Here is an 18,046-nt window from a genome sequence, read left to right on the forward strand (position 1 = left end):
AATAATGATCGACCCGCCATCGACGACCCTAATAATGGGGGGGAAAGGAAAAACAAGAAATGGAGTTCCTACGGCGACGGCACAGCGTGCACCCTTAATCTTGGCCCGCCAGTGATTTGAATAAAACATTGTTGTCGGCGACGGATTGCGCGGGAAACGGGTCCGTGGCGGCGGTGCCGTGGCAAAGAACGTCTAGTGCTGGTCGGGTGCGCGCGGGGCTCGCGTTCCGATCGGCGGTAGCGGCGCAGGCCGCCAACCTAACCGTCGACTAGTCGATTCGCTCGCGGTCGGCAACCGTCGTAGTTGCTGCCGCCGCCGCCGCCGCTGCCGCCGCCGCCGTCGTCATCGACACTGTCAGTGATAACGGCCGAACGCGATAACGGTCGCTCGTCTCATTTGAGGTTATGTTATGTTTTGGGAGAAAGATTTTCGCGACTTCCAAACGCAATCTCGACGTTTTGGTTTCCGGCGCCGCCGCGGCCCGAAATCCGGTCATCGCACCGTGGTGCCGTTTCGCGTTGTGCGCCGTCCGCCGCCGACAAATGGATACGCTGCAAGACCGACCGCTGTTCGCCGTGATTGGGTGCACGGGCACGGGCAAGACGAAGCTCGGCGTGAGGCTGGCCAAGGAGTTGGACGGCGAAGTCGTGTCGGCCGATTCCATTCAGGTGAGGAGCACCCGACACATCTAACGCTTTGCTGCCACCGTGGCGGATGGTCCGAGGATCAGACGTCGTGGTCTCACTTCGGATCCCGGACCGATCGACGTCGGTTCCGGTGCTGGGACAACGGGAGACACGAGGTCGCGGTTTAGAAATGTTTTCCCATTTCCCTCCCCCGTCGGAACACCGGCAAACATTTTAGTCGCGAAAACACTACCGCCGCCGCCGCCGCCGCCCGCGCGCGCACAGAAATTTTGCTCGCGTCGCGCCACCTTTTGCAGTGAACGCCGCCGGACGCACTACGTATAATCGATAACCGTTGCACACGCAAATAACTGATAAATTCGCTGTGGCGATAACCGAGTTTAACGACGTTTGACGAGTTGGAACCGCAGCGAGTAGCGGCCCACACGACGAGTCGGGTTTTCATCCGATTTTGACGGGATCCCGGACGAATTACGACTTTGAGCTAGTGGGGTACCGCGTGTGAACCCCCTGTTTATCGCCGAATCGCGTGTCTCCGGTATTTGAGAGAAGTGTCCCGACCGAAAACGCAGATCCGAAATTTTGCACACTCCGAAACGCTTATCACAAATGCATCGTTTCCTTTTTTTCCTCCGACCTTTACCAAAGCACCTGTTGCGTATTATACACATAATTTTGCATGAAATAAAAATTGAATGTTTCGTCACTACTCGTAAGTGAGGTAGGGATTTTAATGCAAATGCATTTTTTTTCTCGATGTTCCAACACATAGGTCCGTAAGCGAAAATGCGTTTCGAGTGGTATTGATTAATTTAATGTAATTTTTGTATTTTGTTCTCTTTTATTAACTTAAAATGCATTTTTGGTGTATATTTTGCCGTTTTTGGGTGATTGATCTTGCGTTTTGTTGTCTGTCCGCTCAAAACTTGCATGTTAAGTCACTTAAGTATTACGTGTTGAATGTAATCTACTAAATTGATAAACCAACACGAGCATATCACCCAGTGTACCTACTTTATCAAAAGTATAACAAAATTAAAATGGTCAAAAGAAATCGTTCTAATTACGAAAGTCTAAAAACATTTTTAACAGTAATTTATGAAGTAAATTATATTAAAATTAAATAAAATAAAAATATTAAACAAATAGGTACTTATTTATTAATATTATGTTAAATAAATACAATTAAATATGTTCGGTAACATGATTTTTATAATATCGTTTCTACACTATAATAAATACATTTTTTAACACATCTTGAAAGTGCATTTTTTATGATTTTTGCTATTTTTGCTATTTTTTAGAGTATATAATCTCAGCCTTACTCATTCGTTTCACAACTTGTATTAAAGATTCAATATCAGTGCTGTTCACATGTTGTATAAAATAATTCAAATACTTGAAAAAATGTTTATGAAATGTATTGCAATGGAAAATCATCGTTTAAACGTTATTGAACTAAAACATACGATAAGTATCTAGCATACAGAGTGATCCAAAAATCTTTGCTCACAGACTTAACTTGCATCTTTACACATCAGTTATTGTTTTTACAAATAAACAATTATGATTTTTTTTTAATGCTTGGAAATAAAAAAAAAAAAGCAGTGATCAGACTTGGGTTGCGAGCAGACTTTCGAGCCACTCTGTATAATCGCAAAAATACCCATAAAAAATACCATCATAAAAATTGATGATAACTGATACACAGTTATATGCCAAACATAATATTATATACGTTTACGCCCATATCATATACGTATCTTAATTAAACGTAATCAAAGATTACATTGACATTTTATCATAAATCAAATTATTAGCCGGACCCAACTTACCTTTTTTTTCCCCCGGGACTCAAATTTCCGCTTTCAAAAAGTACCCAACTCATCGCGGACCCCAATTACCTAGCTCCTAATTTATGATTACCAATTAATTTTTCTATTAAGTCGTAACTTAAAACATTTTATAAGTTAATTCATAGTTAATATTGAAACGAATAATAGTTAGCAGTTAACAATTCGTATATATTTTGCATTTAATAATGAAAATACGGTGTTGATACGATTTGCTGATATGAAGTTGAAATTCATTGGAAAGTGTAACGTGTTACGTCACAGACATTCTTTCTATAACAAGCGAACAGTTAATAAAATATTTTATTTTTGAACTATTCGATAACGAATCAAATTATGCACAGTAAAATGCAGACAATAATTTCATCACTGATGGTTTCAAGTTTATAAGATCATAACTTCAACCTTAATCCTGGTTTGAATGTGCCAAAATATGTTGTCTCAGCAGTTTATTATATCAGTCTCTTTGTGGTAGAAATATTAATCTTTTAGAATAATTTCATATTCCAATGGACTTGTTAGGTTTTAATCATAACAAGAGTGGTAAACATTATTTGGTCTTATTCCTGGCCAGGTCTATATATTGTTAATATTGTTTTTAGTTTTGCCTTATCTCGTATAAATCCTTCACAGTTTTGTTACAAAACAATTGTATTTTTCATTTGATTTTAAAGAGGATAATCTAAGCGTTATTATATGTAGTTTACTATAATTACTGTTAATAATAACTAGTTTACTGAACAGTTTCTTTGGTTTATATGCATTTTAGATATTTAATTTATTGTTTCTCTGTAGGAAAAGTCACTTGATTTGTCAATGATAACAATTATTGTAGTAAACTGTACTTTTTAGTTGAGCTTTACCAAGGTTGTACAGACGTTTTTAAATGTTGGTGCGGGTGTCTCGAAAATCTTAATCAGGACTTCGATCTGTCTCGGAATTATTGGTAATTACCTTCGTTTCCTCTTTATTTCTTTTTTGTTTTATATAAATAGATTTATATTAATTAGGTAATATGGTTATTATTATTATTCTCATTTATATTATTTATCGGTTTTTTTTCATGCTACTGACCTATTTGTAAATTATATCCAATCGTATTTTCTTAAATTAATACAATGATAATGTATTTATATTTTGCACATAAAACTGTAAGTCCAAATTTATTTTTAAAAGAATAATAATTAGTCTCGGTTTTTTTAATTGGTTTGTTTACTTTAGCTTTACCTGTATATACAATATTCAGAACAGATTTGTTAATAATACCCATATCAAGATTCTATTTTTATATGAATTTATTTTTAAATATTTGTTTATCTATTTGTATTAATAAAAACTAATGTGTTTCCCGTCAATTGTTATTGGACCATTCGACCATTTAAGTTTTCAGAATATTATTGAATTGTTACTCCAATTCACATATACCAGTCACATCATAATTATAAGTTATAATTATATCTTAAATTAGTAAATAACACTAAGTTAATTATATCTTAAAGTTATTTACTAATTTAAGGGATTAAAATGATAAAAATATTTATAAAATCTTAAAAATATGCCCGAGAAAATAACTACATCTTCAGCTGTTTACCGCATACTAATGAAATTGTAGCTGAATTGTAGCATGATATTTAATGTTTTAAAATCATTTTACCAAAGATAAAAATGATTATGTAATGCCACGTTAGTAGAATATTGGATTTAATGGGCGGAAATAACTATTATTTTAGAATTAGTTATCTACTATTTTATATTGACATTCCGAAGTAATTAAAGTATAATATGAATATAAATTCTAATATCCTTAAACCATTTGTAATATATTTCTTTAAATTATTAATAGTTAAACATCATCTTACCATTGATTGTAAATACTAATTGCTAATAAAACAGTATTTATAACCAATAGTACAACCAAAGAATGATAAATTAAAATAATATAGTGTTACTATTTACTTCTCAGTTGTTTGAATAAATTAACTTAAAGATCTAAACCTATTCTATGATTTTTTATGACTTTAAAAAATAGTTTACGAATTATATTAGTTATAATTAAAGAATAAATATTCTATGCCATTATTTTACCTATCTAATAATACAAAACAAATCATTATAAGTAACTTTATTCATTAAAAAAAAAAAAACCTATATTGAAAATAAATAAAAGCTTTTTAAATTTGTTTGGGTGGGTATATTTTGTAATAAAGAGATAACATATGATCTTGACTGAAACATTGTTCAAAGTTTTACTTTTTATCTTTTATATTTACTGCTACAAATTATACAATGTAACATCTGATATATGTGGTATGCACACATGAATACTCCATAGTGTATGAATTATCTAATTATAATTATTTATTAAATATTTATGTTAGCCTTGAAAGATAGATAATTTTTTTTCATCTCGAAAGCCGAATGTTCATTTGAATGTGTCGTACGTTCATGATTCACCTAACGTTCATATCTGGTTTGTAAATCATATATCTTATTTTACACTTATACTTCTTGTTTTTTCAGCCATAAATATTGTAATAGGTTTGGCATTTTTTTAAAATTTAGTGATTATTTTTGATTGAATATGATTAACGGTGATTATTTTTCAACAGTTAAAAATAAAATGCAAATCCGATTAATGTTCATTAAAATTTCTGCGCATACTTATAATTTTTTATTTCATTATATATATTTTTCGAGCTGGACAATTTTTACAACCAAAATTATTATAGAAGGCATGGTGCCAATGGTAAAGCAGTGTGGTTTTTTTTTTAATTTTAACTATAATTCAGCAGTGGGTACCAACCACGTCTGTAGTCGATTATTCGGGAGGGGAACGGCTTGTTCGTTTGAATGTATCCATATGCGCAATATTTGTTCTTTGTGATTGCGGTGACCATATGACAAAGTGTAACACCGTACATACACACACACACACACACACACACAATGACACATCACATGTTTGGCAGTTAAAACGTATACGTTATTTATTCATAATTAGCAGTTTGTAAATCACTATATGTACTACATGTATGTGCACGAAAAGAGTCCACACGTTGGGCGTTTGCGAGTGGAGGCAAAAATAGAGCTCTACTAAACCCGTCGAGAGATCTTGGAAACTTTTGGACTTCCGACTAAAAAAGGAAATTTGTGTCATTATTTAATTTTTGTTTGAGTGTAATCGTTCTCGGGAATTGAACAGACGACCGTTCCAGTTCATCAGATATGATAGAAAAACCGAAAAAAACCTACTCTTTATCAATTTATTTACTTTGCAAATACTTCTACCGTACGGGACGTAGTTTTTGGTAATTATGCACTTCGAAACCGACTAAGCGATGATTTACCACGTGTGATATATAACATCATGCGTTATACATTGAATTGTACAGATTTACAGACATAACAGTAATAATGAACACGACCTTCTTGCCACATTTTGAATGAAATTGCTCAATGACGTGAAAACGAGAAATTCTTGTTTTCTTTTATTCTACAATATTGCTACGTACTCCAAGCAACCAAAGAGATGCCGGTATACTTACGATTCATTAACCTTATGACAGCATACGGTATAAACTTTCAACGATTTACATAATTGTTTAACTATATATCAATATTTTATTAATCACACCTATGTTGTTTGTACTATACTGCTTTTGTTAGGAAATCGTTCCATCTTCACGTTGTATAAAGAATTGTATAATGTTATATAGGTGTATTATTGTTGATATTCTAAAAAAGGTGGTTCAATCTAGTGTGGTTCGTTCGATTTTGTAAGGTTGACGCTTATTGTTGAAGCGATTTTACAACATTACGTTTTATAACCCGGTTAGTTATTTATTTTCCATTAGAGGGGAGGGGGTGGATCTAATCTATTTTACTCTTGTATTGCAACGTTGGTGTCATTTAAACTACCAACATGATGATGACGTCATGTTTTTATGAACTCTTTTCGTTCTCATTCATATCTCAATTGTTCTGCTGATGTTGATACTTATTTCATATTTTTATGTATTAAATGTTAATTGAATTGTATTTTATTACATTAAATGGAGTGAGTTAAAGGTAAAAACTAATGAAATGTTATTTTAATTTTTCGAATTCTCTTACTATAAAATTATAATATTACGCTTAATATGCTTAGTTTTGTAAATTTAATTTAAATGTATAAACGAGTCTTATATTCCTAAAATTATCTTTTATTTTGTAATAGCAAATATTAACTTACAGTGTGATTCATAAAATTAATAACAGAATGAAGTATTTTATATCCAAACATTTATTTATTGTTTTCTATAAAACTAAATTAATATATGATAATCAAATAATAAAATAAAATGTTCCGAGTTTGTTTATACTATTATCAATTCATTTATGAAAACTGAATATTAAACTAATTTTACAGATATTTGTAAGTATCGATTAAGAAATATAATTAATTTTTAAATAAAAGCATCGATTATAAAATGTTCTATTATCAATGCTAAAAGTTATAAATGCAAATTATTTGTGTACTGTCTAGTGATTTGTTAATTAAATAAAAACAATTATTATTAAATATATTAAGCTTAATAATGTATTGGGTGTGTTGAGAATAACGATTAAATAATATCAAAAATGTCTTCACAATGTATAAAAATAACTATTACCAAAAATTAATACTTAAATCGCCAATGCAATGCGGTATGCCATGAATATTATTAACACTCGTTTAATACGTTTAACAGTGCGACATGCAACTGTCTAAAAAAATTTACCTACGTACACTTTAACGGTACACTCGACTAGTCGACCCTTCACATTCCATTATGATTTCGTGGTTTTCGCATAATCATAAGGTTGTTAAAATTTTTACCACTTACTATAATATTGCGTATAGCTGTTAAACAAACGAACTGGATTAATTACAATCATCGATTCGGTTCGAGTGGCGCCACAGAAAAGATTACTGTTTCGACTTATTTACATAATATGTTATAAATGTTTTTTATTCGCGAAACCCAATTATTTTTTATTTATTAGCAATACAACAATCGCGGCGTTCCCCACGAAAAATCTGCGTTCCTATTCTTCCACGAAATTTACCACGCTCCGTACGATCCCTCGTGATTTATTTGTTGAAAAAATAATAGTCCTTACGCGTGTAGAAAAAAAAAATACCTACAAACCCGAGAAATATCGCCTGCCGGTTTTCGGTGTTTCTATTGAGAGTCTGAACACTGGGAAACCGGTTTTTTCGCCCGTTGTTATAACGAGGGCTCCATTTCTTTATTGTGTATAATATATATTTTAAAGATAAGCCCCGAGTACAAAACATTGTGTTGGATGCTGCTGTACGTTTATTAATAATGTTTCCAGAACTTTTCTCGTTCTTTTTAAATTTTTATTTCCATCTGTACGTCTTGTGCTATAGCAATACAATCGTGTCCTGCGCGTACAATATATCGCACTATTGGTGCAAGAGGGCCGTATATCAAAAATATTAAATTGTTCAGGAGAGTATTTCTAATGTTTGATAATTTATAGTAGTTTGTAATTTTCTGCTAAATATCAATACGACTAACTGGACCAATAATGTTCTTATAATATTGTTATCAACAAGTATAATTAAAAGGCCCCATTTCGTATTACGGTTTTATTGTTTTCAGCTACATCTCGATCTGTCTCAGTGCATTAAGTTTATTTGTATAACTGACGATTTAAAAATATAATTAGTGTTTATAAATGCTATTATCTGTTCAACGGAGTACAATAATCATTCGTTTGAGTTTTTTTGGAGACTAGTAAATAAAATTCTATTGCATTTTGAGCGTCGATCAAATTTTATCACGAATAAGTCATCGTTAATTTAAGATTTTGATTAATTTTAACGATCCTTATTTTTTTCGTTTTCCGTTATAGAACTGTTATCTTTCCGTTAAACTCTGCCTGAAAAATAAATAATTGTAAGTTTTATTTTAAACGCGCTTTTTATTATTACTTAAACTGTTCGTTGACAATTTTACGTGTGGGTAATTATATTAAAATTAAAATTATCAATTTTTGTAACCGTTAATCATAATTATTTTTACCTATATAGAATATATTACATAAAGGTTCTTATGATTACGATATTGAATTTGATGTTGAAGGTCAATTTAATATAGATGTTAATTAAAAATGTATATTAGATAATAATAACGTATACTTTTTTTAATTTTAATTTGGTGGTATATTTTATAACATTTAATTCCATTGTTGGTAACTGGAAAGGGAGAGTTGAATAAGATATTGTAATTCGGTCATAAATATAGTAATACGAATTGATAGAATCTAATTTGAACAAAGTAAACGGGTCAATGATTATTGTTATCGGCCATCAATAATACCTTATAGTTTAGGATTTATAGTTCTCATTCATTTGTAAATTTATATAACCTAGTGCAGGGATAAACATTATTTTATTATAGTGGGCTAAATCTAAGATACACTTAGGGCCGTTACACACGTGCGATATTTCGGGTGGCACGTAATTCCGCATAAAAGTTGTTGCGGCTTTGTCAGTTTTGAGGAGAAATAATTATAGTAATAATATTAAACAAAACAAATTGTTAAAAATAAATTGTACAGAAAAATGTATTTTTTCAATTTTGTCGTAAATAATATTGTAGTTGTTACGCATAAATATTAAATATATAGATATGCATTATTGTTGGCATAAAATAAAATAATTTAAAAATAGTCAAATTGGTCGAAATTAATAATTAAAATAAGTAGTAAATTAAAAATCACAATAATAATGCGATTGCGACACGTAAGTACAGAACAGGTATTGAACAGGAAACCGATAAGTACATTGATTTAACATATGTACTCTGTAGCTAACTCGGATAAGCTAAAGTTTGGGGAAAAACCAAAATAATAATGTTATAATATGACTTACTCGTATACGTAATATTAATGTCAACCATTTTTACGTTTAAAATAATTTTTACAATACAATCGGTAACAACAAAAATCAGTTTTGTGCGGAATCGTTAATCGCCGGATATTTCATCGAACGATTTGTTCGTACGAAAATATCATCGTCGGATAATCGAAATTACACGTTTATAAATAGAGCTGATCAGATGATCACGATAAGATAATCGTTCGACGCCTCCGTCGGATGCACTTTAACTGATAAGAATATCGTACGACTAAAATATTTCAATCAAATCGCATAAAAATAAACTGATTAGAACACATGAACGATAATTATTATCGTTCGATAAACCGAAAAAATACAAATTCAGTACCATGCATAATCCTATGAACGTAACCGCTCTGGCGGATCGAATTCACCATCGCCAAAAATTTGTGACGATTAATTAAACATATAGATGGACTTATAGGTGAAGTCTAATCAAGAGTCCTTCTTTGGGATATATGTTTGGATCATTATTCAGATAGAAATTTGAAGAGAGCAGCTGCTTGGTGCTTAGGAATAATTGTAGAATATTTTTAGAGATATATATTTATTTTTTAAAAAAATTAAAAAAGATTATCATTATCACAGTATTTGTAGACGGATGTCTTTTCCATAGTAGAATTATAAATATCTAAATCGTTCAGTATCGTACAATAAATAAATCCTACGATAAATTATCGCTAGTGTGTGTACGGCTCATAGGGATCGCAGGTTATAATTATTTAGAGGAATAGAGGGTAATGCCATTGAAGAGTATATAAGATTTTATAAACATGTAAACAATGTGTAAACAATAACTGAGAACACTCAATATCTTTGTGTAGACACCTGAAATTTGAATTTTGATTTTTTGTTGGTTTTTATGACATAAAAATGTGTATTTTTACAAGTTTTTAATTTTTTTAATTAAGACACGCGCATGCGCAGTATTACTTTTTTTCTTAAAGGCAACCATCTATTTAACCACTAATTATTTTTCGCCTATTTTTTTAATGAATTTTGGTAGTTAAACAAACTTTTCAATTCCAAAATTAACCAAGTTACAGCAATTTAACCAAAAAACTGTAAAATGCGCCCGATTTTAAATTTTTTTAATTGTAACTCTGAAAATAATATAATAATCAATAAATAAATAAACTTGTAACTTGAATAAAAATTAAACATATTATTAATTATTGATAAATTCCAATTAAATTTCATTAGATCCATTAAATGTCAAGAAATAAACAACATGCCCGCTTATTTACGTTTTTTCTATTATAAGTTATAATACATACTTAAATTAAAGTGAAAATTATGCAGTAGATAAAATTATAATAAACGTGTAAATATCACTTTAATAAATAAGAGTGAAAATATCAAGCCTTCACAATTCTAAAATAATTATTTTCAGAGTGACAATGAAAAAAATTTAAAATCGTGCGCATTTTACAGTATTTTGGTTAAATTACTTGGTCAATTTTGGAATTAGAAAGTTGGTTTAACTACCAAAATTCATTACAAAAATAGGCGAAAAATAATTAGTGGTTAAAATAGGTGGTTGCCGTATAAGAAAAAAAGTTAAACTGCGCATGCGCGTGTCTGTCTATTTAAGTTAAAAAATTTAAAAACTCGTAAAAATAAACATTTTTATGTCGTATAAACCAAAAAAAAAAATCTAAATTCAAATTTCAGGTCTCTACGCAAAGATATTGAGTGTTCTCAGTTAGCGTTTACACACTGTACTTATTTTTTATTTTTATAATTCAAAATTTGTTTTATTGTGATACGAGTAATGATAAGTTTGGAATCGATTGTATTTTTAAAATTTTTAAATTTGCTTCAAACTTTGTTGTTCCAATCAACAGTTTCCCTTGTAAATTTTCGTCACTTTAGTTTGTTCTGTACTTAGTTTTGACGTATTTCGTTTTTGAAAACTTCTGTTCACATAAATAAGTGGAGCTAAATATGAAAATAATTTTACGTGCACATTATTTTAGATTTGGAATTACTAATATTGACAAATTATTTGTTAACTTGGTGGCCCAGTTTTTTAAAAGCTCGGCAGGTCGGAAGTCACCCGCGGGCTGTAGGTTGGAGACTTAGAGTATAAAATGTGTAAGATACTTTTTAATTATATATTTTCATATATATCATATTAGTGATTTCGGATTCAGTTGTGCCTATGGATAGAATCTTGTGTTCTGGCATTGACTAATAATGTGCTACTATGGTAAGACCTTGGTTTTAAGACTTGACTAATAACATAACTCGGTCTTAGTCATTAAAGTTATATTTATAATGCACTCTTTTAAGATGATTAGAGATTATTTGTGTATAAACCGCGATTGTTTATAGTAATTCAGATAGTACGGTTTAAATCGATGTATATATGTATAATACACACAATCATAACACGTCTATAATAACTAGTCGATATTTTGTTAAATAGTGTTAAATCCAATTAAAATATCAGTTGATTTTAGTTACGAAAAAAGTATAACCGACCATTAGTTAAGTTACAGTTTTGATAATAATTTTATAAAGTTGAATAGATTTTCTTATATTATACCTATATATGGTTTAATATATTTGTATTTTTATATATTTTCAAGATTAAGTATTTAATTTAATTGTACCTTTTGTTATGTTTTTGGAAAATAAATGTTTTGAAAGTAGCATTATTAATGTTATTATTTTTGATGGATCTTAAAACTATTTCAAAAGAGTATCATAAAAATGTATAACCACTTAAAAAACTGTAGCTTTTAGTAAGAAAAGTCGGACAGGTTAATATATAATCCTGTTCGAACATTTTTTGGGGCTATTTCAAAATATTTTGAATTCCAACTTTTAAGGTAATTTCGATTTACAAGTTCATAATTTATGTACCTAGTGTAATTATTTAAAATATTTTACTTTGCGTTTCCTTTTGTGTTTCTCTCTTTTATCTTATGTGTTATTAATAATATGATTATTTAGTAAGTACTTACATTTTTATTTCACATTAAATTTTCGTTCAGTTTCATATTTTGTATAAATCATATACATTGGTACTCAAAATTGAGTATAAGTAATTTTTAAATAACACAGAAAACAATATTTATGTATGTACGAGTATATCCATATATATATACAAATCAATCAAATATAATAGTTTCTGTTCCTATTAAAATTATTTAAATTGTATGTATAATTTAAATGTAGCATTTCTTATAGTTGGTAAGATTTTTTCTAGAAATTTTACCGAAAATTGTTGAAAGAAAAATTAATTAGACAAAAAAATGTTGAAGATTTTCTTTTAATTGCTATTTAATCCAGATAGATTATTTAAAAATATATTATTTTTTTTTCTTTTTGAACTGATGACTACTCAATTAATGGACTATTTATGTGCCATGTATATATGAAAAAAATGTTAATTAAAAATGTTGTTAATAGTTTCAAGGAAGATTGATATTAATGAAATGACTTATTTTAACTGTTTAAATGGAATTTATTTAATCCTTGTTGATATGCTATTGATACTTTAGTATTTATTTACAAATATATTATAAACAAAAATCAAATCCCATTTTAAGTTTAGGAACTGCAATATTTCTTATTGTACTTTTAGATATACACTTTATTTTTATAGTGACATATATACGCTTAATTTATTTTCAAAAGTTTTCACTTATTATAGAATATCTGGTCAATACTTAGTCTGCCAACATTATTGTTTAAAGAATACCTGAAAGTTTGGCCCGAACCCGTTATAAGTTTAGATCAAAAAAGAAAAATTAATTTATATTTAATATAGAATCTATGATATGTATTTCATTTGCAAAAGCCATATTTCAGATTATCTTTCATTATAATTAAATGTTTACGTTTAAATTATTTTCACTTGTGATTTTTATTTTATTATAATTAAAATAAAAGTTTATTCTAAAGTTAGAACTTCTGGATGTCTTCTTATGTTGTATTTCCACTTGCATTCACTCTTAGTTTCATATCATTACATAATATAGGTACCACACTTCGGAAATTTACTTTTGAATTATTCTGTAAAGGTGTTCGAACAGTGTTGTGGTCTTATTCCATAAACTGTCCACCTTATAACTTAGGAGTGTGAAAAAAGAATTCCGATCGATGTCATCGGGTCTTTCTTTTTCAAATAATGTATACAGTAAATTATTATTTTCATGTTTATTGTATTTCGGTAAGTGAAAGTTGTGTGCAAAAAATTGTAAATATAATTTATGATGAATGTGTGGTTTTGGTAGCAGACTAAATAATTATTATTATTTCGGATATTCGCGATCGATATATGATGGTTGTGAACTATAGGTACTCGAAATACACATCCGAATTGTGTAGGTATGTTGATCTGTTAAACGCATTTTTTTTTTTTGTTGCGAATCCAAGTGTTTTTTTTTTTTGTCTATTATCTAAGTCTCGGCGATTAGAGTATGGCGCCAGTTAAAATATAAAGGAGTGTCCTTCGAAAAATGTTCGTACGTATAACGTATATCTTACGGCCCGCGATATATGTAAAAATAACGGTGAACTCGAAAAGTGAATAAAACGATACTGTTGTTCTGTTATTATTATTATTATTTTCCCTGTCGTGTGTGTTATCCGCTGGTAGTATACATTTTTCCACTTATTCGCGTGTCTTATAAACTCGAACCGTGATCTTGGTTGTTGTACATCGAAAACGGCCACCTGCAAGTGAAAACGTATTTATTATTCTCTACGGAACCGGCCCCCGGTACGTATTGTACATCGTAGACCTTGGCCCTACGCGCACAGACGCGTTTCTCCTCTCCCACTTATGTTCGCCTTTTTGATTTTTCAGTTTTCGCCCTTTTCGTTGTGTTTTCAATTCATATACAGGTCGTCTCGTAAACGTCAAGGCCAACAACAACGTGCGCATTTACGACCGTTCTTAAAGAGAAGAAGAATTGTAGCCGTCAGCCGCGAACTGTGAATCTCTTTTTTCCTGTAATACGCTGCATATAATTTGTGATTATACGTCAAACCAACATGTTTTCATTAAAGATTGTTTACCACAATTGTATTCGTTTTTTAACAAATCAATTGTAATAAGCTCTCTAGAAATTAGATATTTCATCGATGACGAAAAATATTCGATTTCTTTTTTTAATATTTCGCTGTTATTCATTAAATTTAATTGTTTATTGTTATAGTTGTTTTTATTTGGAAAATTACATTTCTACTAAGAATTCAAATTTGGCCTTTTTTCTTGTTCTTCAAACCAATAGAATATAATTATTTTTAATTTTTGAGTAAATTAAAAAAGTTAGCATACTAAGTTTTTGTGTCGAGTTCTATCAACTTATTTCTGTAAATTTTGGTTACAACGAAATAATTATGAGAAATACCATCGGTAACAAAATATTATTTCATGTGGTAACCTTCTGTTTTTAGTTGATTTACAATTTTAATTAAAGTATATTGTAATGTTTAACTCATAGGTAATAACGAGGGTAATACTGTAAACTAGAAACTTATAAATATATTTATTAAAAAAAATTACTTATCTATCAGTTCTTCTTCTTTTAGTTTAATCTACTGTACATGTTATTTCCGTTATCACAATTATACAACATAACTACAAGCTAATTCTTCCAATCATGAATTTATTTCACCAATCATTCATTCCTATCCTTTTTATATCTTCTTCGATCATATATATCCACCTTCTCCTTGGACGTCCTCGTGGCCTCATCACTGTCGGTTTCCAAGACATTACTGCTTTGTTATATCTTGTCAGATACGAGGTTGAATTTAGTGAAATCGTTTTGGATTTTGTTCTTATTGAGAAATGAGGTATTATATAATGGAAAATACATAAATTACTTTTGTACATTTTGTAATAAATTATTTATTAAGTAAAAAAAAAAAAACATTTGCCTATAATTTTATAGACTTTTTCTTTTTTTTGTAGAATTTTGTAGACAAAATCTTATTCATATTAATAATGTAAAAAAAATACTTGGTAATGATAAAATTAATAGTGTGACATAATGATTAGTACATTATTAGAACAGTAGTGCTTAAATAGTATTTTTTTGTAAATTATAATGTTCTCATCAGTACTTGTTACTTCGCATATAAAATGTCGACTATTCGACCATTATAAAAAACAGTATTTTGAATTTTAACTGTAATAATTCGTGTAAATATATTATAATTATGAATTACATATCCTTTTTATAAATACACAAATATTGGATTTAATAAACTATTATTTAAGTTGTTAAAATAATATATACAATCATTAATTGTGTACATTTTAATGTCAGAAAACTGAAGTTTGAATAATGTAGTATGTATTTTATATTGTTTTATTTTTATTTTTACATTACCTAGTCTAGCCATAATAATAATTTAAAACAAAACTTGCTTATATATACTTCCTTTATTTTATATATTTTTTTAGTAAGTGTAAATATTTAAATATCTTATTCGTTGGACATTGTTAGGTATAATATTCCATTATATTCAACTTTAATATGCATTTGTCTAATAGTCAAATGTTATTTCATATTTATTTTATCTAATCAAGTATCCGAAGTTAAAATTCTTCAAATGTACTATACTTATATTTATTATATATTATAAATTATATTTATAATATATAATATATTTAATATAATATATTTATAAATTATATTTATTTATTATATACCTGCTATTTTAGTATTTTGTTTCATACAAACAATTTATTTACCTTCACTTATTTAAAATTGTATCAAAACAAATGCTTAGAAATTATTTTTCAATTTTTATTTGTATAATTCGAAGAAAGGTACATTCTGAATAATTCAGATTTATGTTTTAATTTTAAAGAGTTTTATTGTTTTCATAATTTTTATATTTATTTTGTTTATGCGTTGGTTACGTACGTCAGTGGAGTAGCCCTTAGAAGGGTTGTTTTTTTTTCAAAAGAGCCATGGACGTTTGACTGTTGGTTTAATACTATTTAGTTTTGTGCATTTATTATATGGTTTTCGGGAATATTTTGGTTGGAAAATTTGAAAACAGACTGGGAATACAATACTCACAGGGGAGATCTCGAGAAGGCACTCATCATCTTCCTCAAATCTAGGCTTAAGTTCAGATTTTCCATATGGTACGCAAAATCTAAAAAAGAATTTGTAGAACACCTATGGATGAACGCTAGAAATAGATAGAAATCCGAAGTAAGCATCTGATCAAGGAACCATATATAATAATCCCTGGTTGGGATTGTACAGGGGCTAAAAGGTTAACGCTCAATCTAATAAGAACGGGACAAGAACGATAAAACTATTATCATCAAAAATAGGGCATGGCGGACTCCTCACTTTATGAATGTGGAGAAATTAAAACAATTAAACACAGTTGAAAAGTGTATCAGTACGAAGTTTAAAGAAGGATTTGCAAAATTACACTAGAGTGGACTAGCAGCAATAAAATGGCTTGAAGAACTTGCTATACGTTTGTGATTTCGTATATTATTATAACTAATATTACCTATTTACCTATATTTTATTTTATTTTATTACTTGTTAATCAGTTGTCTATTTATATTATTTATTTATTTGTTTGATTTTACCAATTTTATTAATATTTTCTCATGTTAACTAGTCGAATATGTCATATGCATAAAAAAAAAATTATATAATATATATTAAGTAGCTGGAAACTCAAAAATCATTAAAAAATTAAAAAAATAGTTGTACCAATTATTTGTTCAACTCTCTTGATCATTACGTTTATTTAAAAATTTTGGAATAGGATAAACAATGTATTAATTTGTCAGGCACTACTTTTTAAGGTAATAAATCTATTTTTACATTTATTTTAATTAACTAAATGTTTGTGCATTCATATACATTTTATAACTTTTTTAGGTAACGTTTTTAAAATAACATCTAGTACAAACATTTTTTTAAAAATTCTTTTTAGTCCTAACGTTTTTTAATAATTTTGCTGTCAATTTATCTACGTTTACTTGCTTAGATATGAATCGTAAATGAAACTCCATGATAGATTTTTTTTAAAAATTCGTGACTTACGTTCTTTAAATTGTAAGTTTGGAAACATTTTTTTATAAATGTTCAAATTATTTTTTTTTTAATTAAATTTTGTTTGGGAGTAGGTACCTACTTTTATTATTTCATCGCTATTAACATAATTTAACAGAAATTCAATACGAATATATAAAAATGTTATTGAAAAATCCTATGACTAACACTTGAATTAAATCGACTAAGGAAAAGAAAATCTCTTATTATGTACCTATTTTAGGATAAACACACACACACACATATAATATACATGTGTAGTTAATATGTACTTATTTGTATCTTTTAAATATATGATGTTTGTGTTTGTGTGCTCGTTGTGTGTTAGCATGCGTGCGTATTAAACTGCTAATAAACTGTTTCACTTTTCTTCAAGTTCAATAATAACTCTTATATGCATGTATTAAATGGTTCCCAAAACGTATAGAAATATGTCATTGAGAACAATTATTCAAGAATTGTCCGTTACCCTTCAACTAGGCATTATTAAATGTCTTTTGTTAGCCGGAAGTTAGTCGAAATTTAATATTGAGG

The 18,046-nt window shown here is 29.1% G+C and overlaps 1 protein-coding gene across 1 annotated transcript in view; it reads left to right on the forward strand.

Annotated features, from left to right (window-relative positions):
* The first annotated feature begins 200 nt into the window (after positions 1 to 200).
* The window catches only part of LOC112687878, a 97,422-nt gene continuing 79,576 nt past the window's right edge, over positions 201 to 18,046 (forward strand). Inside the window, exon 1 of the mRNA XM_025560844.1 lies at positions 201 to 668. Within this exon, the coding sequence (XP_025416629.1) occupies positions 405 to 668 (264 nt within the window). The 5' untranslated portion in view covers positions 201 to 404. The remainder of the gene's footprint in view (positions 669 to 18,046) is intronic.

This window comes from Sipha flava, unplaced genomic scaffold (assembly GCF_003268045.1).
Source record: "Sipha flava isolate LNK unplaced genomic scaffold, YSA_version1 36_pilon_pilon, whole genome shotgun sequence".
Lineage (NCBI taxonomy): Eukaryota > Metazoa > Arthropoda > Insecta > Hemiptera > Aphididae > Sipha > Sipha flava.